The sequence below is a fragment of the Maniola jurtina genome, chromosome 17 (assembly GCF_905333055.1).
Source record: "Maniola jurtina chromosome 17, ilManJurt1.1, whole genome shotgun sequence".
NCBI lineage: Eukaryota > Metazoa > Arthropoda > Insecta > Lepidoptera > Nymphalidae > Maniola > Maniola jurtina.
This window is the reverse complement of record NC_060045.1, coordinates 1,583,063-1,609,383: the sequence shown is the minus strand read 5'-3', so window position 1 is coordinate 1,609,383 and position 26,321 is coordinate 1,583,063. Positions and strand designations below refer to the sequence as shown.

Here is a 26,321-nt window from a genome sequence, read left to right as displayed (position 1 = left end):
GTAAAATCAAAGTTGTTTTTGGACACAAAATCCCAAGATCCACTCCAACTTACTTACTCCAAATCCCAAGATTTGTTTGAAAAATCCAATTTAAGGCTAACTACACGGGTATGCCCGCGAAATTCAAATTTAATTTGGTTTTTCGCGATTTCTAAACTTATAAGACAAAGTAGGCTTATGGCATTCTAAAGCGCCACTTAAACTGGACACTTTCAAGTAAAAACTTTTATATAAACCCGTGGAGATGATATTGCCATTGGCGCCATAAGCCTACCTACTTTGTCGTATTAGTTTACAAATTGCGAAAAACCAAATAAAATTGGAATTTCGCGGTTAGGCCCGTTTAGTGCACCTTAAGGCAAGAAGTTTAGTTCTTCAAGCGGGTCCAACGTCGCACACCAGCGCAGTTCTATCGATGCTGGCGTACTCCTTCCCTGAGCGCGGCCTCGTCACGTGCCGGTCTGCGGACACGTCGCAGGAGCTGAAGGAGGAAACCGACAGAGACTCCATGTAGTCGGATGTGTCGGAGGCTCCAGAAGATGTGCTTTTGTTCGTCATCTGGCTGTGACGCGCTGTTGTGTCCGTTTCTCCTGAAATACATTAAAAAGGGTTTATTTTAAAAATCGGTTTTAAGCCAGCACAAAGAAAATATTCTTATTTGGTAGACAAATAAAATCATTGGGAATGCCGTCAATCAAGGATAAGAAATACGCTGTCGACAACGCACGACCACGGCATTTGTATTGAATCTTACTCAAGACGATGATAGCACTAAGCACCTATCTTGTTTCTTTCTTTTTAGTTTATTTTACTTGTACCAAGTCGGGTTCAAGTTGTCTCATTTTTTCCGTAGTCGGGTTAAAGTTTTTTCAACTTTTTTTTTGTTGTATATTTTTAAGAAAATTTATTATTATGACATGTTATTATTTAAAAATGAGTGTAAATTGTGATTGACGTATAATGTACAATTGTATAGTTATGAATATTTGTGAATAAATAAATAATTGAATAATATACAAGTGAGTACGTAATTTCTGAACTCACCAATTCTTTTCTTCCTCCTCGTCAGCGTGTCCACATCACAGGAGTTAGACTTGGCCATAATAGAGACTTCTTCAAACTGGAATGTCAGATTTTTCATCGGATCCGAAGAGTTGGACTTTGTGAACGGCCCGTGCACTGGCGTCAAAGTGTTCCTGAACAATTTGCTCTTATGCTTCTTACACGATTTGGAATTCGTGATGGGCATTTCGAATTCATTGAAATCTCCCTTATGATGTTTGAGAGATCCTGTCGAAACTCCTGAATCGTTGGAGCTCGACGAATCTCTGTTCTTATCAGATTTACTCGGGACGCTCGAAGATCTACGAATCTTGACAACATCTTTAAACTTCGCGACGAAACTGTTATCCGTCTTTGGTTCGGGAGATTTGAAAACTTTCTCCTTCTCGAACGATTCAGGTGTGTTATTTCTCACTGGTATACCCTCGTTTATGCAATCGTTTTTGCATGTTCGTCTAATAACTGTCGGTGTGAAACAAACTCTGTTATTAATACTGTAGTCATCGTCATGCCTCTTAGTAAAGTCTGCGGAACTCGATCGTCTTGTACTAATCGTGTTATCTGTATCAGTGTGAGTTGGATCTGATACGTGGCTAATTCGACTGATGTTATCGGAAAAGTTTTTACTGTTACTAGATAGGCTGTTCTCTAACGGTTCCATATGCATGTAGTTCATATGATCGTTACAGCATTCTGTTGAAGGGTGGACTGTGTTCGATGTAGCTGTGGATATGTCGTCATCGTGTTCCGGTATATCTTCCAAAGCATCTAACTCTTCCTGACTGAAACCAGCGCTTCGAAGTATACGCAACGAACTTTCAAACTCTTCTAACGTCGCTCGGTCTATGTTCGCGTAATTGCTTAGATCTATTTGTGTTTTTTCGGACATCGGGGTAACATTAACGTAGTTGGAGTGTTCGGTATTGTTGTTAACGCTAGTATCACAAGTGTTGTTGTTCTCGAGTGTTTGGCTTTCATCGTTTTTGGCTTCGTTCATTGAGCAGTCGCACTGCTGCAAAAGACATTTCAGTTTCTTTGGTGTGTCGTACAAACTTGCTGCATCCGTATTGCCGTCTACTGGATGTTCCTATAAATAAGTAATTGGTGTTGTTATTGGAATTTCAGTCTCTAAATCTATCTATTGAGGGTTTAAGTCAGATTTAACACAAAAAAAAATTATATCGAACGTCATATCTTCTATGCAGACCTATTCTACCTTAGACCACCAATGGCAAGCCTGGTAACTATAACGTAGATGATTATTCACTGGCAAATTGTAGAGTACCAAGCATTGGACTATTTTGATAAGGGCAAACAAATACCTCTATGACCTGCATGGTACTGTAGATCACGTCATTTTTTCAAGAGATGGGACAGTAATCAAACGTGACATTTGTCTAAAAATTACAAGATAATTGGGATAAAAATAATAATTTGTTTCTGTCTCTTACCTGTATTAAAGGCATAGGCGTCTTTGGCACGTCATAATTCTCGTAAGGTCCATTGAAGGTTTTCTTCCTGCAGCAGCAGGGTTTGGGTTGTTGCCAGCACTGGCACGTGTTGCCAGTCTTCACTGGCACGGTGGGCGTGCAGCACGCCACCGGGCTGGCGCGTTTGGAGTCGAAGCTCTTGTCGAGCAGGCAAGCGCCTCGAGGTACTGAGTACTCGGAGGCACTGCCACTTGATCTAGAGTAGATGGACGCTCGATCAGAATCCGAGCGTTTCTCCAATATGTTCTCCATCGTCCACACTGGTGACATGATTGAGCCCGGCGTGTGCATTGTTGATGACCTGGAAATCATGGGTACCTTTAGAGTTTGAAATCTTAACTAACTTGTTCCCTGGGCTATTATAAAATAGTTTAATACAAAAAGAGTTTTTTGGTGGATATCTGTGGATAATTGTGTAGATGTCCTACCTGATGTCAACCAAAATGACCTAATGGCATAGTTTGTCTTATGAATGATACAGTTGGTCTAGTGTCATAAAAAATGGCACACATCCGATCAAATGGCTGATTTGAGCGGATGTGTGCTACAATCGAGGCTCGAGTCCAGGTCAGACAGTGATCTGGCCTGAGCCATCCCAGGAGCGGACGCCAAGCAAATCGACTGAGCACAGAATACAGAGTTTGGCACCTCTTAGGGAGACTGATAATGTCACACAGGAAACATCCACAAACCTGGTCAAATGGCTGATCTTCCCAATGCAGCTAGAACATCTGGGCAGAGACGTAGGTCTCCTGAACTTATCCTCGCCACTGTCGAGACTGGAGTCCAGGTCAGACAGGCAGTGCATGGTCTGACTGGCCGCACCGCCCCAGGAGGGCGACACGGACCGCATTGACTGGTGGAAACAGTCGTCCATGCAGGAACTCGTGTCAGAGAACCTTTTGTCGAGAACTGTAAAAAGATAATAGAACATATTATGTAAAACATTAAAAAATATATAAGGCAAAAATAGCAGAATTTATTTAGCTTTTAATAATAACTCATATTATTCACAAAATAATATGTATACATAACACAACAGTTATTTGCTTTGATTTTACCTGATCCACTCCTAGAGGCGACACTAAGCCGCGAATGAGCTTCATGGCTGTAGATGTTCAGGAGCTCAGTCAGTTCCCTGCCGCCCTCGGCGGCGAAGACGAACAATCCCTCGCCTTTGCCGCACCTCGAGCCACCTTCTACGCAGAACCGCTTGTCTACCATTCCGAACCTCCTGTTGACAAATGAAAGCCTGGTACATATAATATAGACATCACCGATAATAGTATTTTGATTAGGAATTCATAATCTTTTGAAAAGTTTCTCGTTGATGCTTTAGAATTAGACGAACAGTTTACGGTTCGTTGTCAGTTTCGTCTCGATGGATAGACGACCATTGCGATGAAAGTCGCATCTAAAGATCTACACAGAATTAAATTTAGGTCTTGAAAACTCGCAATCGTATGCGACCTGATTAAATATTAAAAATGCAATATTGATTACCATTAAGGGAGGCAGGATCATTTGTGTAATCAAGGAACAGAAAAGGTCCAAGAAGTAAGCCTTGTTTTAAGCCCTTTTTAATTTATCATAAATAAATTAAATATGTTTATAAGAATTTAATGAGTACTCGGCCGAAAATCCAATTTCAAGTAGTTCTTTACAAAGGGAAACAGTAGTTTTTCCATCCCCGGGTCCATTAGAGAAATTACTTTTTATTTTCTAAATTGGTCCGTTGACAGTAAGTGAGATAGACCACCCGTATGCTCGTAACAAGTAATTAATTTACTGTAGCAGCAGTAGCTCTTAATGAGTAATTGTTTTAACTGCTTCTATGATTGATGACTGACTGAAGATAACATTATTATACTTTACTTTATTTACTTTTAAGTAAACAATATACTAAGTACCTAGTACTCCGGGATACAAACTATTTTTGTTGAAAATTTCGTCAAAATCAGTTAAACTTATGGGCCTTTGAGAGATAGGTAGAAATAAATGTTTTATTCTTCCATACTTCGTGTGAATGATAAAATAATAATGTTATCATTCACACTTCAAAGAAAGTTCAGTCAGTTATTTTATTTATTTTTATTGCTAAGTATGTAACATGTCACATTATTCTTAACCTAAATGTAACCCAGAAGGTCACATTCAATTTCAGAGCAATGATTATGAAAATAAATGAACAAAATAAATTTGATAAATCCCCAAAAAAAAAAAAAAAAATTATCAAAACGAAAAATCCGATCTGCAAACAAACAATAGTGTTCTAAATTTAATTTCCTGCTCGCAAAGCTGCTCAGATAAGCGAAATGGTTTGACCGCGATGGAATTTCATTTCCGACGATATCAGCGCGCGCCGGTATCTGTAGGATGCCTGATATGCCAGCGCTGGGAGCGTCTTATTGTGGACTCTACAATACTAGAAACGTCAAGAAAGAAAAGAAATTGACTGGCACATTTGAATATTTCATCTACGAGCCTCAATAGTTCTACGGGGAAGACTGAAAGGTCGTCTATGCGCCTAAGCGCCAGGCCGCGCATGTAACCACAAATTCACGGTTTTCGGATTTATTCCTTTACTTGTGCTATAAGACCTACCTACCTGCCAAATTTCATGATTCTAGGTCAAAGAGGTTACCCTATAGGTTTTCTTGACATGCACGACGGACGGACGGATGGACAGACAGACAGACAACAAAGTGATCCTATAAGGGTTCCGTTTTTCCTTTTGAGGTACGGAAGCCTAAAAATTACTGTATTCTGTGACTTTACTCTGACGAATGTTTTGACATTCATCATCTTAGATGGCCTAACTCCTACTAGTTTGCCAAACTCAATTCAACCCCAAAAGTCTTTACCAGATTTATAGTTCGCACCATCTAGTAAAAATTCATTCTAGCATCTAGGTCCCCAGACTTGCTGAGTGTGTTCCGTATGGAACCTGAACCCGGCGGCCTTTGACTCCAGCCTTTTCGCCTTTTTCCTTTTACGAAATGAAAATAGAGCCTTATTGAGCTCTCGCTGTACCATTAAATTGGTACCGCCTTTTGTGAATTTAATATTGTCTTCCGGTACCGTTGTGAATGAACGAATGAACACAAAGAAAATATCATTCGTTTATTCTCATTACTACCTTATACCTGCAACTTCGTCCGTGTGGTTTTAGATTTTTGGAAATCCCGTAGAAATTCTTTGATATTCCGCGCATTCGGGACCAAAAGTGTGTGAAAGAATTTTCAAAATCGTTTCAGTAGTTCCAGAGATTACTAGCTACAAACAAACTTACAAACTTTACCTCTTTATAATATTAGTGTGGATGCAGATTAGTGCGATGTATCCAGAGAGAATAATCCAGAGTAAGGACGTAGTCATACACCACGTCCTTACTCTGTGACATGGTGATGGAAATTTTTAATCATGCCTTACTGTCCCGACAGCAATAACGTAGCCCCCAAACAGGGGTGTCACTCCCGTCGCATTAGAGCCATGATTAAACCAGTGGCCTTCGTTATTCATAAGAGGGCTCTTAAATAAAAGATGAACGTGACGTGATTCTACAATCCGCCCTTTAATTGTGGAAAAATAGACGTGCAGTACTTTAGGTAGAGACTAGAGAACGCTGAATGCCACAGACCAGACTTTTGACATAAGTATTGGTTATCACACTATCACATCACACTGATATTTTAAAGGCGAAAGTTTGTTACTCTTTCACGCAAAAACTACTGGACGGATTTGGCTGAAATTCAGTATGGAGATAGATTATACCCTGGATTAACACATAGGCTACTTTTTATCCCGGAAAATCAAAGAGTTCCCACGGGATTTTTAAGAAACCTATATCCACGCGAACGAAGTCGCGGGCTTCAGCAAGTAAGTTGATGAAAAATAAAAGCACACCTTAATAAGTAAGTACCCAAAAAACTAATGAGAAAAAAACAATGGCACGTACGTGTTTTCATTATAAAAGTCTCAACTGACCGCCGCTTCCGCCTAAAACCAATTAACCATAACGTTAGTTAGCGGTGCGAACCAACCATAAATACCGGTAAAATGAAAAGCCAATTATTTCCCGGGAACAAAGAATGTCATTAATTCTTGTTGGTTATATTTCTTAGGGCAATTAGCGGGCGAGGTGCACGGTGAACGCCAGTTTAAATAATCTTACACCTTTTTAATTAGCTTTGAAAAGGTACAGCAGGTATGTGCTATGTTAGCTGCATCATAACATAAGTCATATCACAACTCTTCCCATTTTTCCTCAGCAGCGAGAACTCTTTTTGAATTTACTATAATAATAATAGAAATTTAAGAATGTTAAGTTTAATTAGGCTATTATGGATCTGGCATAATCGCAAGATCCCACAAAAAACGGAATTAAAACAAAAAACTCTTCCCATAAGTTTCTGGTTACATCACAAAAAAATTAAAGTGTTATTTCTTGTACAGAACATTTAGTGTGCAAGTCTGACTCTCACTTGACCGCTTTTATGTTTTAGGAAATTCCAAAAAAAAAACCTCTCGCAAATATAACAATCGAACTACAAGTGTAAATTAAAAATGTATAACACCCCCAACAAGTGAAGGTTACAGTAACTAGAAAAGAGCCGATAACTTTCAAACGGCTGAACCGATTTTCATGGATTATAGCTAAGAACACACTCGATCAAGCCACCTTTCAAACAAAAGAAGCAAAATTAAAATCGGTTCATTAGTTTAGGAGCTACGATGCCACAGACAGATATACAGATACACACGTCAAACTTATAACACCCCTCTTTTTGGGTCGGGGGTTAAAAATGGCTCCTTATTTGACTATGGATTAGAATCTAGACGGAGCTGTGCCCTTACTCCTAAGATTTCGGTCGTGGTACTTAGTTGGTTGGTTTTGGAGAAAAGTCGTAACGGATATACGAGTGTACTTTACGAGCGGAACTGTCCCACGACGACGGTTTTGGATTTTATGGGCAACCATAAACAGACACACATTAAAAAAAGTTTAACACCTCTTCAGTAGTAAACAGCTGACCCGCCCGACTTCGCATGACATTTCTGAAATCCTTTCTTAGTTAATGGGGGCCTACGTTACAAGTGTAAATTAAAAATTTATAACACCCCCGACATAACATTCCGCGCCTACGATCCAAAGTATCTGAGTTTTCCAAAACATCATTTTCAAATAAATATTATGTATCTAGGCAACGTCCATCTTGACAGCTTGACATTTGTCAATTGACATAATATTATGAACCTAACGGTTATGTAACTTTCTTTGATACAAGAAAACTAGAAAAGAGCTGATAACTCTTAAACGGCTGCACCAATTTTTTTGGATTATAGCTAAGAACACTCTCGATCAAGCCACCTTTCAAACAAAAAAAAATTTATTAAAATCGGTTCATTCGTTTAGGCGCTACGATGCCACAGACAGATACACAGATACACAGATACACAGACACACAGATACACAGATACACAGACACACAGATACACAGATACACACGTCAAACTTATAACACCCCTCTTTTTGGGTCGGGGGTTAATAATATAAAGAGAACCAACATAGTAAATGTCAGCTTTCGAATCCCAGCTTGAGCGATATGTTAGTCAGTCAGTTTATACTTGTACTGAGAGTTAACAAAATATTAGAATTTCACTTTATTTCAAGTCTAACATAAAAACATTATCTTATGCTCTAATGTTCCTTATTTCGTCGGTTTAATCTTTTGTTAAAAAAAAATATTTATTTTTTATTTTTGTGGCTATAATCTAAGTAATTCCCTTGACAACTCTTCTTCGTCATCAGACCCTCGATCTGGTCTCTGTCATCAGGTCATGTAGTAATGTCATCAGACCTACAATGATATTGTGATATAATATAAGGGATATGGCATTTTTTCATTAAACCCATACTCCTTTGGTTTCTACACAGCATCGCTAGTATCGGAACGAAAAAAATAATAATTTAGCTACCCTTAGGACTAGATTTTTTTAATCAAATTCAAATGGAGCCAACTTCAACCCTACCTACCTAAAGTCCTAAACAGTCATCGAAATCAGACACGCCGGTACAAAGTAACGCGTGGTAGAATCGGTCAATAGGTAAAAATTCTGTGGGTGAAGAATCATCCCCTATTTTCCTACCTTTAGGGGGAAAAATTTATTCAAATTAAATGGGACCAATTTTGAGGTAGGTACCTACATTCTAGGACCAATAAAAAAAGCATCATCAAAGTTGGACAACTCTGTAAAAAGCCTGGCCATACAAAGTGTTGACTTGAGACCATCGTTTTTCGTCGATTGAAAAAGATTTCCTTCTACTTCATCTGTTTGCGCTGACCCTTATAGTCGTCATAAAACAAACGCCACAGAGCACGGAAGTCGCGTCCACAGTCGTAAAGCGTGCAATCAAATCCATAAAACCGCGACTAGGCTTGTCGAAAAAATATCGATACATGGATATATCGATAGGTATACGTATTATTTTCAATATATCGATTATTTGAGCGATATTTAATTTTTCGATTTAAATTGATTAAATTGATGTATCGATATTAGTGACAGTCTAACGTTTCAGACCGACAAACAAATTATGTACCTACTTACTTTTTTAGTTTTACCTAGTTACTTTAGTCTATTTTACAACTCATTCGAAAAAAGTTCATTCACTATTATCTGCAAGTCACCACTAACCACGAATATTCTTATAGAAATTGTACCGATGTATCGATATTTTTTATGAAAATTACAACATCGTACATACATACATATTTCCAAAAAATATCGATACTTATTTGTATTTCTGACATCCCTAACCGCGACACCAAGTGGGTTAAATCAGAAACGATATTGTTTTAAGGCTTCCTTAAAAATTACGACATCTTTTATTACTTTACCCAAACAACAAAAATGTTCTTAAACAATATTTTTTTAGGGGTTTATTTACGACTTAAGAGCATGTTTAAGGGATGCGAGCGGTGAATTTTGAAACCCCTCTTCAAAATATGTACTATCACAGGCGATTGATTCATCCACCAATCAGAAACGAGCCTATGTTTTCCGTACTACTTCTATCCACGGAAAAAATTAGTACGGAAAACATAGTTTTTTGTCTTTGTCATATTTTGTCACGTAACAGAGAGAACCCTATATTAAATTCTCTCCGTGGAATAGTAAAGCTGATCCACCCGGCTTCTTCGATATACCTTAATATTTAGATTATATTTTATAGCATGTTACTTCTGGATAAAGTAGCTTTCTAATGGTGAAAGAAGTATTAAAATCGGTGTAATAGATTCAAAGTTTATCGATTACAAACAAATCTCCCCTCTTTACATTTTTATGTATGATAGATAACAAAAGGACGAAGAAGAAGATTAGAATATATATTTTGTCCTACTACCTATCTCTGCCATATTGATTTTGTCATGATGTCTCTATAACCTGTGATGATATTTAATCAAGATCTTGTGAGTAGTAAGGCAAGTAAGAGAGAACCAGTAAACCGACGTATTATATACCTACCTACACGTCCAATCCAATTCAATGCTCCAACCATGGGCCCATTCCTTTAAAACACTGTCCTCCGTGTTCCTCATCCACCCCTTCAAGTCACCTTCTTCAGGTCATCGGTCCAGCAGGCTAAAGGTTGTCCTATACTGCGCTCCCATAGACGAGTAAAGAATTTCTATTCTATTCTATTCTACGGATGGCTCAGCGATGACTGATCATGATGATGATTATGATTCCAATGTAGTTCTCTCATACGAGGTGTAATATTTGTAGGGGTTTTTGGTTTGCCTTCTCCCTGGCCTAAACTTAATGTAAACAAACGTTCATGGTGTAGTATCGATTGAGCATAACTCATTGGTATTTCCAGAGCGGTGCAGTCTAAGGGCTTTCGCGTGCACTTTATTGAAAAACTTATACCGAGGCAAATTCATAGAATAAAGACAAGGGTAGAAAAGATGCCGATAATGAAGATATAATTACCTATATAATATGATTGAAAATTCATCTAAGGGTGTAAAATAGGGGTTTGTTTGTGTAATTTCGGCGGACGAAATCGCGGGCATAAGCTAGTAAGAGATATGTGTCGCCGCCATATTGTATTTTCTTATTTAGGTACTTAAAATCTAACACATTTCCAGTCTCCACTGCCAAAGGCTATGAAAACGTTTGATGGCGCCTTCTATAATTTTCATTTAGTCTGTGAAGCTAACGTACATTCAGCATAGAGAAAGGTATCCGGATTTCAATATCGACATTAGCTTGTCAGAAGTTTACTGTACATTTAGTCAAAGTATACCTTTGAAAGCATTGCCTACTTTTGAATAATAGAAATGTTGATTATATTAAAAAAAATATGAAAGCATTAGGAGAAAGTTTTACAATAAAAGTACTCAAACGTACTTAAAATTATATTACTAAGTGTGATAACTCGATAAGTAGGTACCTTTATGATATTTCTGACTGATGAATGATGGCTTCGAATCACCTCGCTAGACGCTGGTGCAGTGATTTTATAAACGGGAGACCACGGGTTTGACTCCCGGCTACAGAAAGTGAACCTCAATATTCGAAGAGCCAAGTCCAGGAGAACTGAGAAACCGACATAGCTCAACGGGTTGTGAAGCTTTTAAGTGGTTCGGAATGCCGTTCCTATCACGAAGAACCAGCAAGAAACTCGGCGGTTGCTCTTTTCAAATGTCCAAGCACTGGCCCATTGCCAATTAGTCTCATAAAACTCGCAGATATCAGATAAATTCCTAATGGCTTCAATTTGGAATATTTTTAACCCCCGACCCAAAAAGAGGGGTGTTATAAGTTTGACGTGTGTATCTGTGTATCTGTGTGTCTGTGTATCTGTGTATCTGTCTGTGGCATCGTAGCGCCTAAACGAATGAACCGATTTTAATTTACTTTTTTTTGTTTGAAAGGTGGCTCGATCGAGAGTGTTCTTAGCTATAATCCAAAAAAATTGGTTCAGCCGTTTAAAAGTTATCAGATATTTTCTAGTTTTCTTGTAGAAAAGAAGGTTAGATAACCCTTAGGTTCATAATATTCAAGTGCCAATTGACAAATATCAAGCTGTCAAGATGGACGTTGCCTAGATATACATAATTATTTATTTGAAAATGATTTGTCGGGGGTGTTGAAAATTTTTAATTTACACTTGTATTCATCCCGTTTGAAAGTTAAGAGATACTTTTAAGAAAGGTTAATTGCTGAAATATAAAAAGATAAAAATTAAGCTCTCACAAATCTCTTAGCTTCCGCGCTCACAACTTTTCCATCGGATTGGATTCTCAAGTCGAATCTCAAATATTTAACTTCGAAATATCTTTTGAGATTTTTCACTGAAGATTTCTCTATAATTGGCTTCGATATCCTTTCGTTTATTTATTTGAAGAAGATCAGTTAACTTTTATTTGTGCTGTCAATTTATTTTACAATTATTTCTTTAAAAAATCCTAATAATTGATCTTTATGAACAGACATAATATTCACACATTTCATCCAAGGATTCACATAAGATATTCAATGACAAGAAAACCTATAGGGTAAGTACTACCCGTTGTCCTAGAATCATGAAATTTGGCAGGTAGGTCTTATAGCACAAGTAAAGGAACAAATCCTTAAACCGTGAATTTATGATTATATCACAAAAAAATAAAATTAAGATGTGTTCATGAAAAAATAATTAGTATTTTCAATTTTCAAAGTAAGATAACTATACCAAGTGGGGTATCATATTATGAAAGGGCTTTACCTGTACATTTTAAGACAGATGTTTATTTATTTTATGCATAATAGTGTTTAATTTATCGTGGAAAAAATATCCGAGTACGGAACTCTCGGTGCGCGGGTCTGGCTCGCACTTGGCCGGTTTTTTTGGGTACCTTACCCAGAAAAGCCCCGTTGAATGCTCATTCGACGTGACACCTCTCAGCCCGTAGCAAGCTGCTCGTAACTCATCCATCACGGTTGTAGCGTTTTAATTGCACTTAATTTTCGCAAACCGATAGGGGATTGTGACGTGTAAATATTTAATGGAGTTTGACAGCCCTAATTGATTGATAACTTAAATAGTTACACAAAGTTAATGAAGTCGTTAATTGATATATCAAATAGAACGATTTCGAGGACAAAAATCTTTGCAGTGTTTTAATACGCAAAAGTTTATCAATGTAACAATTTATTACATTACTAGCTGATGCCCCCGACTTCGTTCGCGTGGATGTTTTTTGAAAATCCCGTGGGAACTCTTTGATTTTCAAAATTATCAGTCTTTAATGGATCAAAATTAGTCTATGTGCTAATCTATCTCCATTCCAAATTTGACAAATTTCTGCCCAATCCGTCCAGTAGTTTTTGCGTGATTGAGTAACAAACATCCAAACATCCACACTTTCACATTTATAATATTAGTAGGATTAGTGTACAGCTGAATGGAAACAATTTAAAAATTGAATAAAGATATTTTCATTTTTTCAATCAAAAGAGTAAAAAGAAGATATAAAATAGAGGACACTATGTATTAATCTCAAGTGAAAATGATAAAATTATTTATTGACAAAAAACGAATGTGGATTGTTATTAAAACTTAACGATATTATTATTTATGAGTCAACCCTATTTTGTACATGAGTTACTTAAATATATTTTTTACTAGCTGATCCATCCGGTTCGCTCCGATGAAACATATAACTCTTTCACAATTACAAAGCTAATTTATCCAGATGTAACATAGGCTAAACATGTATTATTAAGCTTATATTATACATTATCATAGTGAAAGACTTATTAAAATCGGTTCAGTTGTTTCAGAGTTATCGATTACAAACACACAAACAAACCTTTCCTTTTTATTATATTAGCTAAGCAGAGATAAGCGGTTTGAATCTGTTATCTGCATTCAATCGTCCAATTAATGTGCAGAACTGATTGATTACCTTGCTTCAATTAATCTGTCTGTTTATTAATAATACATAATTATATTCAATTATAACTACATAATAATTACACAGTTAATCGATATCTACAGTACAAGCATTTGATGGGATGTGAAGGCAAACATGGGCGAGCGCTGGTAGTCGCGTCGATCATTTCCCAAAGGCGGCTCATTAGAGCGTTTGTTTAGTTAAGGTATAGCCTTAGGCTGAGCCGAATCGGAAGTGTGGTGCAAGTCATAAGCTCTTAGTATATAAAACCTGTGTACTCGAAAATTCGACGTGTGGAGTTCCGCCCCAACCGAAAAATCTAAGCATGCTTCGATTCTGCGATGGTGGTACAGGAGTTAAAGTTGCACTATTTTTTTTTATTCACTATAGGTAAGCGCTTGACCACAATCACACCTGATGGAAAGTGATGATGTGGTCTAAGATGGGACGCGTTTACCTAGAAGGTGCCTATTCACTCTTGTTTTAAAGATACCCGGATTGTAATTGGTAGGAAACACAGATCGCGGAAGAGTATTCCAAACCTTAGCCATGCGTATGAGGAATGAAGACGCAAAACGTTTTGTGCGTGTAGATGGAATGTCGACGACGTAAGGATGGAAACTCGCTCGACGTCTTGCGGTCTATGATATCATCTAGCATTTATCATCATAATCAACCCATCGCCAGGTCACTATTGAGCATGGGTCCCCTCTCAGAATGAAAAGGGTTAGACCGTAGACTACCACGCTGGCCAAGTCTGGATTTACAGATTTCACAGACCTTCGATAACACTATGGAAAAATCTTAGCCCTGCAAATATCCTCAATTTTCCTTCACTGTTAAAGCATATTTAATTATTTAAAACACATAATTTAGAAAAGCGTGCCTAGGATTGAACCTTTTTTCGCGTTGCCAATAAGAAAACGCTCGATCGCTATCGCTCACAGTTTAGGACAGCACCCAGTCCGTAAATGCCTGTAATCCAGAGGGAATAGTTGCAGGCACGCGTGCTTGCTCTAATAATGAAATTAGCCCCGACGGTTGCTGTAAGCGTTACAGTCTTTGTGCCGAGCCAGTTGGACGATTGTTTATATTTTTACATAGATTTGACCACATCCTCTAAAGGCTTGAGTAGATATAGCGATAATAAAAAAATACCCAGCGTTTGTTGTGGACTTCTTTAAACAGGACACGTTTAGAACCCTCATAGGCTTAGTTTTAACTTTACGTAATTAATAATCACCACTATAAGTACCTACCATCATCATTATCCTGATCTTTTAAGGATACGTCCAAGAAGACAGGTTTCAGCCTTGTTTCTTGTAACTAACTGACGCCCGCGACTTCGTCCGCGTGGGTTTAGGTTTTTACCGTAGGAAATCTTTGATTTTCCGGGATAAAAAGTAGGCTTTATGTTAATCCAGGGTGTAATCTATTCCCATTCCGAATTTCAGCCAAATCCGTCAAGTGGTTTTTGTGTGAAAGAGTAACAAACATACACACATACATACACACAAACTTTCGCCTTTATAATGTTAGTGTGATTCATTACAAGTCGTTGTGTGGCAACGTCCAACTAATGGCGCCTTCTGTAAGACTTAGGCAGTGGCTTAGGATGACTTTGGGATGGGTGGACTGGTTGGTCATGATTAGTCCGTCGTACCACCCGAGACCACGTCCGGGTGACGTTAGAAATACGGCACCTCCTCGTCTTCACCGGCGAAGACGCTGTAAGGGGGTTGAATTTATGTGGGTTGATTACACTGATCATGATGATAAACCCTGCAGTAGAAAGATTGAGCCAATCTACATTGTACAGTAACATAATATAACCACTGCCAATCCACTCGACATTCCATCAAGGGCGCCGTGGCGGTCAAATGGGTCCTTAAACTCCCTTCACCCTCACTCGCCGACAATTTGTCGACGATTTCGAGGGTCTGTCCATAAATCATGTCGGCCAGTGTTTGTCGGCGCACCCTGACAGCTCCGACGTGGAGTGGTGTTGGTCTTTTGTTGCCGACACTTTTGCGGTCGATAGAACGTGGAGACTGGCATTTTTGCGTGCTGAAATTTTACATTTCAATTTGTATCAGGGATGAATGCCGTTGCATCTAATATCGATTGGTTTTCCTTTAAATAGTAATATTGTGGCACAACATTTGTTTATTTAAGCTAAGCACCAAAATTCCTTAGTAGGTATTTCGAAAAATGCTATTACCAATGATGACATGGATCCGAGGCATCGCTAAGTATTGGCCTCGGAAACCTCATAAGAGAAAATTACCTATGCTTGTAGTTTCTGTACGTGATCAAATCAGAAATAAGAAGAACCATAGTAGCTGTCATAGCTAGACGGTTGCTGAAATTGCCTTCTTAGATAATCCCTCTTTCTATTCGTGAAAACTATATGAAAATCAGTCCAGTAGTTTTAGATTAGCCCGAACAAACACAGTCTCAGCGAGGAATCTTTAATTAATTTTATGTAGTCATCACATCACACTAATATTATAAAGGCGAAAGTTTGTGTGTATTTGTGTGTGTGTGTGTTTGTTACACCTTCATGCAAAAACAACTTGACAATTTGGCTGAAATTCGGAATTGAGATAGATGATATCTTGGATTGGCACATGAGCTACTTTTTATCCCGGAAAATCAAAGATTTTCCACGGGATTTCGAAAAACCAAAATCCATGCGGACGAAGTTACAGATAAAACCGATCAAAATGGATCTGATATCTGCAAAATGTAGCTCTTGCAAGCTAGAGCACGGTACGGAGTGTAGGTAACAGCTTAACAGAGCTCTCTCCGTCACTTACTCCATACAATCGTAGTTCCCATTTCATTTGAATATTAAGCAACCAAAGTCCATGAAATTTTGCAGACATAGTCTAGAAACTAATATCTGTGTCTGTGGTGTTTTAGATTTTTCTAAAAATATGTAGTTTTAAAATTACAGGGGCTCAAAGATTTGTATTTTTCTTTAAAAAAAGGCCCAACTTTGTGCTCGTTTTTCTAGACAACGAAGCAATTTAATGAAATTTGGAAAAACCACAGACCTAGAAAATTTAATGAATATTATGTAGTAAAAAAATTATCGTTATATATTTTATATTGTTATAATTATGTGGGAACTACGAAAACCAGAAATTACACCCAGAAATCTTGAAAATTTCGTGCTGTCTCGATTTGTGCAAGCGGGGTGGTGAAGTGCGGGGGACGACACGTGAAACTGACAGAAACTGAAAGTCTAAACACACGGGCCACATTTAGACTGCACCCAACTCCAAATTTGTCGATAGGTCTAACTAAATACACTGGTACATTTCAACTTGCGTTAGACGTATGCGTTACCTACTCAGACGTTGCCTGTAGATAAAAATATGTCTCATGTTTGCTGGCAATAGCGCATGCATCAAACCCTGCAAGTTGCAACTCTCTTGCAACCTATTCCTCACGCAATACGCACAGCTTTAATATTATAATTTTTGACAATGTATACTATAATATGTAATGCCATATCACAGGTCACTCTCTGATTTATTGCTAACAATTTACTTCCAAATGCAAAGAAATCTAAGTGTGTTGAATTCACACTGCCCAATACCAGGACCTTAAATGACATAAATTCATTGATAAATAATCATATGTTGAAAATAAAGGAGAACCCCGTGTTTCTCGGTATAATGTTAGATGCAAAGCTTCTATGGAACACCCACATATCAACACTTGATGGTAAACTCAGCTCTGCTGCTTACACTGTTAGAAAAATTCGACAGGTACTGACGTGGAAACTGCAAAAATTGTATATTTTGCTTATTTTCACTGTATTATGTCTTACGGACTCTTGCTATGAGATAAAGCGGTAGATATTGAGAAAAAATCTATTACAGAAAAGGACAGGACGTGCAATTTATAATTTAAAACCGCGCGCTGCCATACAATAAAAATATAAGGAAATAAGTACCTTATCTATTATCTTATAGTAGCTACTAAATATATTTACAACTAGCTAATGCCCGCAGCTTCGCTCGCGTGGATTTAGGTTTTTAAAAATCCCGATCCTTTTATTTCCCAGAACAAAAGTTGCCTCTCCGTAATAGCCCGTCCCCGGGATGCAACTTGTTTCTGTATCACGTAAGAATATTTAAACGGATGATCCTTTTCAAATCCCGAGGGATCACCAGGATTTAGGAATGCAATTTCTTACAGCATCAGGGTTGAGGTCAACGACAAAGTGTTTACTTGGTATAGATACCTTCAATATCAATTAATAATCGACACTTTTTAAATCCCATTAGCTTTAGTAGTCAGGTCCCCTGCAACATCAGGGTTGAGGAGTTGGAATCCAAATTTTTTATTGAACAATGTCGCAAACTTTCTTTATCGATTAAAAAAACTACCCAAAATTACGCAGTTAGGTTACCTGCCAAATTTCATGGTTTTGAGTCAACGGGAAGTACCCTAGAGGTTTTCTTGACACACACGACAGACAGAGAGATAGACAACAAAGTGATCCTATAAGAGTTCCGTTTTTCATTTTGAGGTACGAAACCCTAGAAAACGTAGGATCGGCATTCCGAACCAGTGGTAAATTTTTCTGACCATCCAAAAACACTTTGAAGTTTACCTAAAAGTTTACAGGAATAAAAATTTATCATTGTATTCCATTCCATTTCATTCTATTCCATTCTGTTCAAAGATAAATAGATAATAAAAATATTTGTCACCGAAACAATAATTTACGATACATCGACCAATATCAATTTTACTGATGACAATCTGACTATTACCAAAGTGAACGACTACTATAATATCTATTATATACGACTAACATAATATGTATTATAAATTGTGTGCCGTTTGCATTCTCACTAGGTTCTCATTAAGTTTGTTTTATTTGGTTAAACTTTCTGGCATTTATATTGTTATGACGTTTAATTGGCAAACAGTCTGTTTATTGGCTGAAACTCAAAAATTCAGCCAATCACAACAAAGAAAATATTGTAATAATGATTGATGCAGCTTTCTGTAATTGAAAACAAAATATTTGACATTAACTTGAATGTGACAGTGTTTTCCGAATAGGGTTGCCAGAGGCCCCGTATTTTACTGGTTACCCTGTATTTCACGATAGAGAAACCGGTAATTATGAAAATAAAATACGGGGCAAATAAAACTAAATATTTTTAGGGTTCCGTAACTCAAAAGCAAAAAGAACTCTTATAGGATCACTTCGTTGTCTATCAGTCTGTCTGTCTTTCCGTCTGTCCGTCTGTCCATCTGTCCTTCTATCCGTCTGTCATGTGTTCATGAACAAATATTAGTATTTTCAATTTTCAAAGTAAGATAACTACATATATCAAGTGGGTTATCATATGAAAGGGCTTTACCTGTTCATTCTAAAACAGATTTTTATTTATTTTTATGCATAATTTTTTTAATGCATAACAGTTTTTGATTTCTCGTGTAAAATGTCGAAAAAAATACCCGAATCGGAACCCTCGGTGCGTGAGTCTGACTCGCACTTGGCTGGCGAAACCGAACACTGACGTTATGTCCAGTAGAAAGAATATTTTCCTTTTGCGGCAATGCGTAGCCGAAACCCACTCGATATTGATCATGGTCGTAGTCAAGGCGGCGGGGCTTGGTTTGAGGATGTTAGCCTTTTTTTATACAAGTTAGCCCGTGACTTTAATCTTTTCTAGTGGTAAGTGATGATGCAGTTTAATTTTTTGGCCGTTAGGGCCATACTAACCATATAACTAGCCATGACCGAAGCCTCCCACCAGACCAGAAATTTAGAAATGGCGACTGCGCCTGGGAAGCCGTCAAAAACCTAAGCCTAAAATAATACTTACACTATTTCTTGCACTTGCTTACCAATTTTTTTTTGGAAATATATCCAACATTTCGCGCTCACTTCACTCGCGCTTTGAATTTGTATTACTTGGTGTAAGCCCCACAATTTCGTTTGCATGAATTTAGAGTTTTAAAAATTCCGTGGGGGATTTTCCGGACTAAAAAGTTATGTGAGGTAACTTGCATCCCGCAAGTTACCTCTGAATAGTAAGTACCAAAATTTTGGTAAAGAAGATGGGCCGTGAAAGGGTAACAAATAGATAGGCAAATAGATATACTGTCGTATTCGTAATATTAGTATGGATAGGGAGCTTTAAAAATAAAATCTTGCCATGGCTAAACTCGTTTCCCTTTCACTTTAATTCTTTCTGTATTGAACCAAAAACACTTACGCTCACTGCGCTCGCGCTTTTTTATTGTTGTATTTTATCTCACTGTCAAATTGAAAAGCGAAATTCCACTAACCAGGTAATTAGCCCATAAAGTTGAGCGAATGTTTTTTTCCTCATGACATGATTCAGTTCCGGCCCTGATAAAACCTCTCCCGAAATCGATTCCTGGCTACAGCCATAGTATTGATACTGTGAAGGTGGAATTACAAATTAAATGTAATTTTAAGTTAAAATGAAAAGATTGTATGCATGAAATGTATAACATTTTGCTTTACAAAACTAAGAGTTTTTAAAAGCTATTTAAATAAATAAATCTTTTATTTAAAACCACATTGCAAACACAGTTCACCAATCAAGACACGGCAACATACAGAGAAAAAATACAAAACTTACAAATAAACTGAAATATCTAAATAGGCTTTCCATGCATTTCAGAGAGAACCACCGCCTGTTTCTTCAAATACTTCAAATTTTCAAATTTCTTCAAATCTAAACCCCGTATTTTTGATGGTGGTAGCCTGTAAATCAAAAAGAGGCAGGTGGCAACCCTAGACTAGACCTAGACAGAATGAAAAATTGTTTTCATTACTCGGTATGCCTACTGCCATAGTGTGACAGAAAGTGTGACGGTAGTTGTGACCTCTGATTGGCCGACTCTCTTTCACTATTTGCTAAAATTGATGATTGCAACAACAATATTTTCTTTTATGTAATCGAAAACAGAACACGGACGTCAAACAGGTTGACTAATTGCAATCATTTCTGACCGGCTAACATTGTTCCGCTAGTGGCTCAAACTCATTGTCGCAGCAAGAACATGGTAAATTCAGCCAATCACAGCAATTTGAATTGGATATCACAAATGTACCGATCTAGGAACCGAGAATGCACGAACCAGGGCAGATAGAGATGAGAACAATAATATCATACGTAGGAAATCGACGGGGGATCGTTGACAATGATCCTCTTAATAGCTCTGTGTCGGTCGATAACGAGCGCGCAGCCGGCCACGGATCATCCGTCAGGCTGTTGCGACGTTACTCATTACGACCGTGTCCTTTGAAAATGTATCGCGCGATATTGGTATATGCTATACTAGCCGATGCCCGCGACTTCGCCCGCGTGGATTTAGGTTTTTCGAAATCCCGTGGGAACTCTTTGATTTTCCGGGATAAAAAGTAGCCTATGTGCTAATCCAGGATATTATCTATCTCCATTCCAAATTTCAGCCAAATCCGTCCCGTAGTTTTTACGTGAAGGAGTAACAAACATACACACACACACACACACACACACACACACACACACATACAAACTTTCGCCTTTATAATATTAGTGTGACTAGCCGATGCCCGCGACTTTGCCCTGGACTTAGGTTTTTCGAAATCCCGTGGGAACTATACTAGCCTATGTGCTAATCCAGGACATTATCTATGTCCATTCCAAATTTCAGCCAAATCCGTCAGGTAGTTTTTGCGTGAAGGTGTGACAAACATACACACACACACATACACACAAACTTTCGCCTTTATAATATTAAAATATAGGGTCATACCCTTATATCTGCAAAATTTAGCTCTTACAGGCTAGAGTACTGTATGGGAGTGTAGGTAACAGCTTAATAGCTCGATGTCGGTCGATAACGAGCGAAAGGAGCCATGAATTTACAAAATATATGGCTGAAATCTATCTTCTTTGGACAGCAATATAAATCAAAAGTGTATGGAGATTAACAATTCCATCTTCTACGCACGGACGGACGGGATCGATCTAGAGATAATTAGGAAAAGACTTACAACTTTTTCAACTCACAATTAACCATTTCAGTCTGATCCTTGAGTACCGTTGAAATTTACTTGAAGTAAAGAATTTATTCTTTACTTCAAGTAAATTGTTCCTAAAAAGATATGGTCCAAAAAAGAGGCAAAATGGTTAAAAATAAGGCACAGGCGAGAAGATAACGGGGTTGTTAATCTCCATACACTTTTGATTTATATTGCTCCCTAAATTTATAATCCTCATGGTATATTTATCTAAAAAGGAAGTTCGGATAGGTTGGCTCACAGAATTCGAAATAATTATAGAAGCGTATTAGTCGTAACAGCCTAGTTACTAGGCTAGTGGTTATTAAGGTGTCGGACACCTATTATTCGGGAATGCTTGGGGTTCGATCCTGGCGGAGTTTAGTATTACGGAGTTATGAGTGTTTAAGCTTGCTTTACGGTGAAGGAAAACATCTTGGAGAAACTTGTATGCCTGAATTCTCCATAATATTCTCAAAGATGTGTGAAGTCAGTCAATCGGCAAGTGGGCAGACAGGTAAACTATAGTCTAAAGCTTAAGCTTAACCTTAAGCCAGCATCTAATCCCTAAGGTTTAGACGCTGGCTTTAGGGTTTAGGGTTAAAGTCTAAAATAATTCTCAGACGAGACTAGTTCTCAATAGTGGACCGGCGTTGGGTAGAGATAATGATGAATATGAATAATGACAGAAGTTGTATAAGCAACATGAAAATGTCTAGTGAAACATCAGAGCGCGTTCTTGTAAAACACATATTTTATTTGCTGTGTTCACAAGCAACGTATTTAAAGTGTCATCAATCAATCAATGCAGTTTCCTTTTGAATACTAAGGATTTATATGCTTTCGAATTAATTTTCGCTGTTGCTCAAAATCAGCGACAGCTGTACCGGTATTAAAGACAGTAGATGGCATTTCTATGTATTTCGTACTCTGCGTGTTGACCCTAATTTCACCCCGCGACTCTAAATCCATCCCTTGCGCGTATCCTCCAAAATTGTTTGAATTATCTTCACAACTTTTCCAAAATTTTAGCCAAACAGCTTCTTAATCTTTCCGAGTTTACGATTATAACCAGACAACCCAACTTGATTGGCGCCAACCAAGTTGGGTTGTCATTTAGAGTTTTTAGTAATTTCAGTACAATTTCGGCTATAGACTTTAGTTGGAGTAGGAACTTTCCATGTCTGTAAATGCTATTTAAAATGTCCATCAACATATTGGCACCAACGAAATTGGTTCGTCTATTAAACATGATAATTTGATATTAAGGCCCTGTTCCAGCGATGCGTTTATAACTTTATTTCCGGGAAAACATTTTACATTTTCATTACAAAATTGAAAAAGTTTTTTTTTTATACGAAGTTACCTCATTTTCCGAATCTTTAATTTCCGGAATAACGACAATTATGCAAATGTTAATTTGCAATTACTACGTAATTTGCATCGAAAATTACAAAACCAGCATTTTTTTTTAATTTAATTGGTTAGAACGCACGTAACTCCGAAATTTTAGAAGTGCGTGCCCGGGATCGAACCCACAATCTTGAAATTGAATTGTACATAGCTAATTTATACTAACTTTTCACTAACTAATCCACCCCAGTTTTGCTCAGGTGGAGTTTCTAAAACTCTTTGACTTTCTACATTGAAAAGATAATACTTATATCCTACATCACTACCCATATAAATATACGAAAGAGTGTTTATATCTTGGTATGTAATACATATACAGAATTGTTGAAAACTTCAACCCCGCGTGGGTTGAAGTTTTCAACAAGTCAAATCGCACGTATTAGCTAGTACAAAATAAAGGTTCATCTGAAGATTCTAGTATTAAATTGTACGTGGCTACGTCAGTCAGTCAGTTTATATACTATTAGGTATACTATATTATTCTACCAAACAATCAATCAATCATTTATTTATTTGCTCTAATGCAGGTTAACATAGAAATTACAACTAATTTTAGTATCACCACATTTGCCATAGTATGAGAATATTACTGAAGTGGGTAGGTACAGTCAGCATCAAAACTACGTTTGCACCCGCCAGTACTTGAAGCGACTATGGACGACTGCAAACCTGGCTTTGTTGCTGACTGTACCACCCGAGGGCGCACGAGTAATAAATGTAATGTAATGAAAAGCAAATTGTAATAAAGAACAGAAAACTAGCTCAATTTAACAATTCAAACAATAAGACCGCGCTCGGAACAAGTCCCCGGCCTGCGGGCAGATCAAATAATAAGGGCGAGACCATACTGGCAATATGCTTCTAGACAAAATGTTCCTTTATTTTAGATGGTAGTAAAGTAAATTGACAGATGTAGATCCAACGCTATCCATTTCTACAGGGAACATTATAAAAACAAAAGCAACACATGTAGACCTGCCATTATAGTTTGACTTCCAAATTATCAAAAAAATACCTAGATACTCAGTTTTTCACCACATTTTAGGGCTTAGAAATCTCTCCAGTAAAGTCCTGTCTTGTCTTTTATGTACGTCTTTTCTCATTGTCTATGTTTGAATTATAAAGTATTGGTTGATGAATAGATAAAGTGTCCAGACCAAATTTCGGCCATGTCTGCCAATCTCAGCGGAGACTAAGGAACTACGCGGGAGATTTTATAAAGCACAATTTATGTGCGCAAATGCAGCTGCACTCTCTAGTCTATTCCCTAACTTTCATAGTCCGATGGCAAACTAACATGAACAGGTGAAAGACTGACAACTCTCCCGAGCACAGAAAAATAAATAGAAAGGAAAGACATGATAAATTTTTTTGAAACAAAATGTCCCTAATGTGCTCTTAACCTAAGGTAGTACTCGAGGAAAGCCCCTGAGGCCTGGAGGGTAGATGAAATTATGAGTCTTGAGCAAAAAGCGGACGAAATACTAAACGCCGAACTAGCACAAGGGTTTCCAACGTTTTTGAGGTTAAACTTTTGGAAACGTAGTTTACGCAATTAAGCTTTTGCAAAAAGTGGGCTTTTACACCACAGAATTTTAATTAGACATAGAAGTAGAAAGCTCAGCGTCACTCACAGTGTGGAATCTGCTTTTCTGTAGAGTCAAGGACGAATTATTAGAGACACTGGATGCCCTACATGAACGATAAAGGAATGAATTTTGAATTTGGTAACCATTGTTAAGAAAAAAGGAACCCTTATAGGATCACTTCGTTGTCTGTCTGTCAGGACCCGTCAAGGGAAAATTTTATAGGGTACTTCGCGTTGACCTAGAAATGTAGCCTAGATTCATGAAATTTGACAGGTAGCAATGTCTTATAGCACAAGGGAAAATTTAAAATCAATGAATTTGTGGTTACACCATTCAATTAAAAACAAACAATTAGTAACAAAATTAAAAAATGTTATTTCTTGTTCGATGGTGCGGAACCCTTCATGTGCGAATCCAACTCGCACTTGACCGGTTTTTCATATCAGATTTTCACAACCCTGCACTAGAGCAAAGTGCGGAGGGAAAAAAGTGTGTTGAAAACGTAATATCGCTGGCAAAAACGAGTCTTCTACCCGAGAGGTTACAGCACCGTCGGAACAACGCTTAGAGCAAAAACAGGGTGTAATTAATTAAAACTTTTCGCCGGATCCTAACCACTGAGTTAATATTACATAGTTTGAGGAACATAGACGACCACGAACTGGGCTTGTATTAAGAGAGCCTAAAGAGCGCCACCACACCCGGTTCTCACCCTTCCTCATCCAGCCACTTCCCGCCAGCCGCTTTATATCGTCGGTCCATCGTGTTGTAGGGCGCCCCACACTACGCTTGCTTAAACGCAGTCTCCACTCACGGATTTTCCGGCTCCAACGGCCAACGCCTCTACGACAGGCCTACCCACTGCCACTTCAGCTTGCTAATAGTTTGGGCTATGCCAGTGACCTTGGTTCACCTGCGGATCTCTAACAATACGGAAAGATAATACCTATCATAATAAGAATCAATGCTATGCAAACAAATTGCCTCTTTACCTCTCGACTGGAACTGACGCTCGATTTGAATGTCAAAGGAAATCCGCGATCACGCGAAACTGGGTCAAAGTGGAGGAACACCAGAGAGTTGTCGGCACTAGAGACAGCTTGATGCCACACAAAACCATTTATACAACTATGACTATATCCATCTCACGTCTCGGCTCGTTGTTCCATTCATACAAGTAGAAATAGTTTTTTATTCAAATAAACTTTAGTTTTGAATCGTCAAATGAATTTACCACTACTGGTTCGGAATGCCTTTCCTACTACAAAGAGGAACCCACAAACTCGGGGTTTTAATTTATTGTGAGATAGGCTTGCGCTTGGCGATAATCATACGTAATAAAAAGCAATTGCTTGTATACAGTATGGCATATTATTGTAAATTGTAATTTGAAAAGAGCAACCGCCGAGTTTCTTGCTGGTTCTTCTCGGTAGGAACGGCATTCCGAACCAGTGGTAGATTATTTTGACGATTCAAAAGCACTTGTAAAAGTTTAATTGAATAAAAAGAATTTGAATTTGAATTTGAATGATGGAGCGCGATTGCCGAGGTCATAGAATAGAAGATGCCTATTCACTCTTGCGTTGGACTCGTGCCCTTCAATCACGTTGCAACGGAGCAACGGCTCGACGTGATTTTTGCATTGACCTGAAGAGAGACATAGGCTACTTTCAACCCGGAAAATCAAAGAGTTCCCACAGGATTAGTAAAAAACTTAATTTATCTGGACGATGTAAAAAATAAAAATTTAAAGCTGACATCT

The 26,321-nt window shown here is 37.9% G+C and overlaps 1 protein-coding gene across 3 annotated transcripts in view; it reads right to left on the bottom strand.

The window, feature by feature from the left end:
- Positions 1 to 26,321, bottom strand: part of LOC123873907 — a 161,458-nt gene that overhangs the window by 7,170 nt on the left and 127,967 nt on the right. The window contains exons 6-10 of one of the 3 annotated variants that reach the window (XR_006797796.1): positions 3,614 to 3,786; positions 3,245 to 3,464; positions 2,514 to 2,853; positions 1,045 to 2,149; positions 198 to 590 (exon numbers count right to left, since the gene is read on the bottom strand). Coding sequence is in view for 1 of the 3 variants with exons in the window: in XM_045919003.1 (XP_045774959.1) it covers positions 376 to 590; positions 1,045 to 2,149; positions 2,514 to 2,853; positions 3,245 to 3,464; positions 3,614 to 3,786 (2,053 nt within the window). In the remaining 2 variants the exon portion in view is untranslated. Of the gene's footprint in view, positions 1 to 28; positions 591 to 1,044; positions 2,150 to 2,513; positions 2,854 to 3,244; positions 3,465 to 3,613; positions 3,787 to 26,321 lie in introns of those variants that run through there. The other 2 variants (XR_006797797.1, XM_045919003.1) reach the window with 2 other exon arrangements.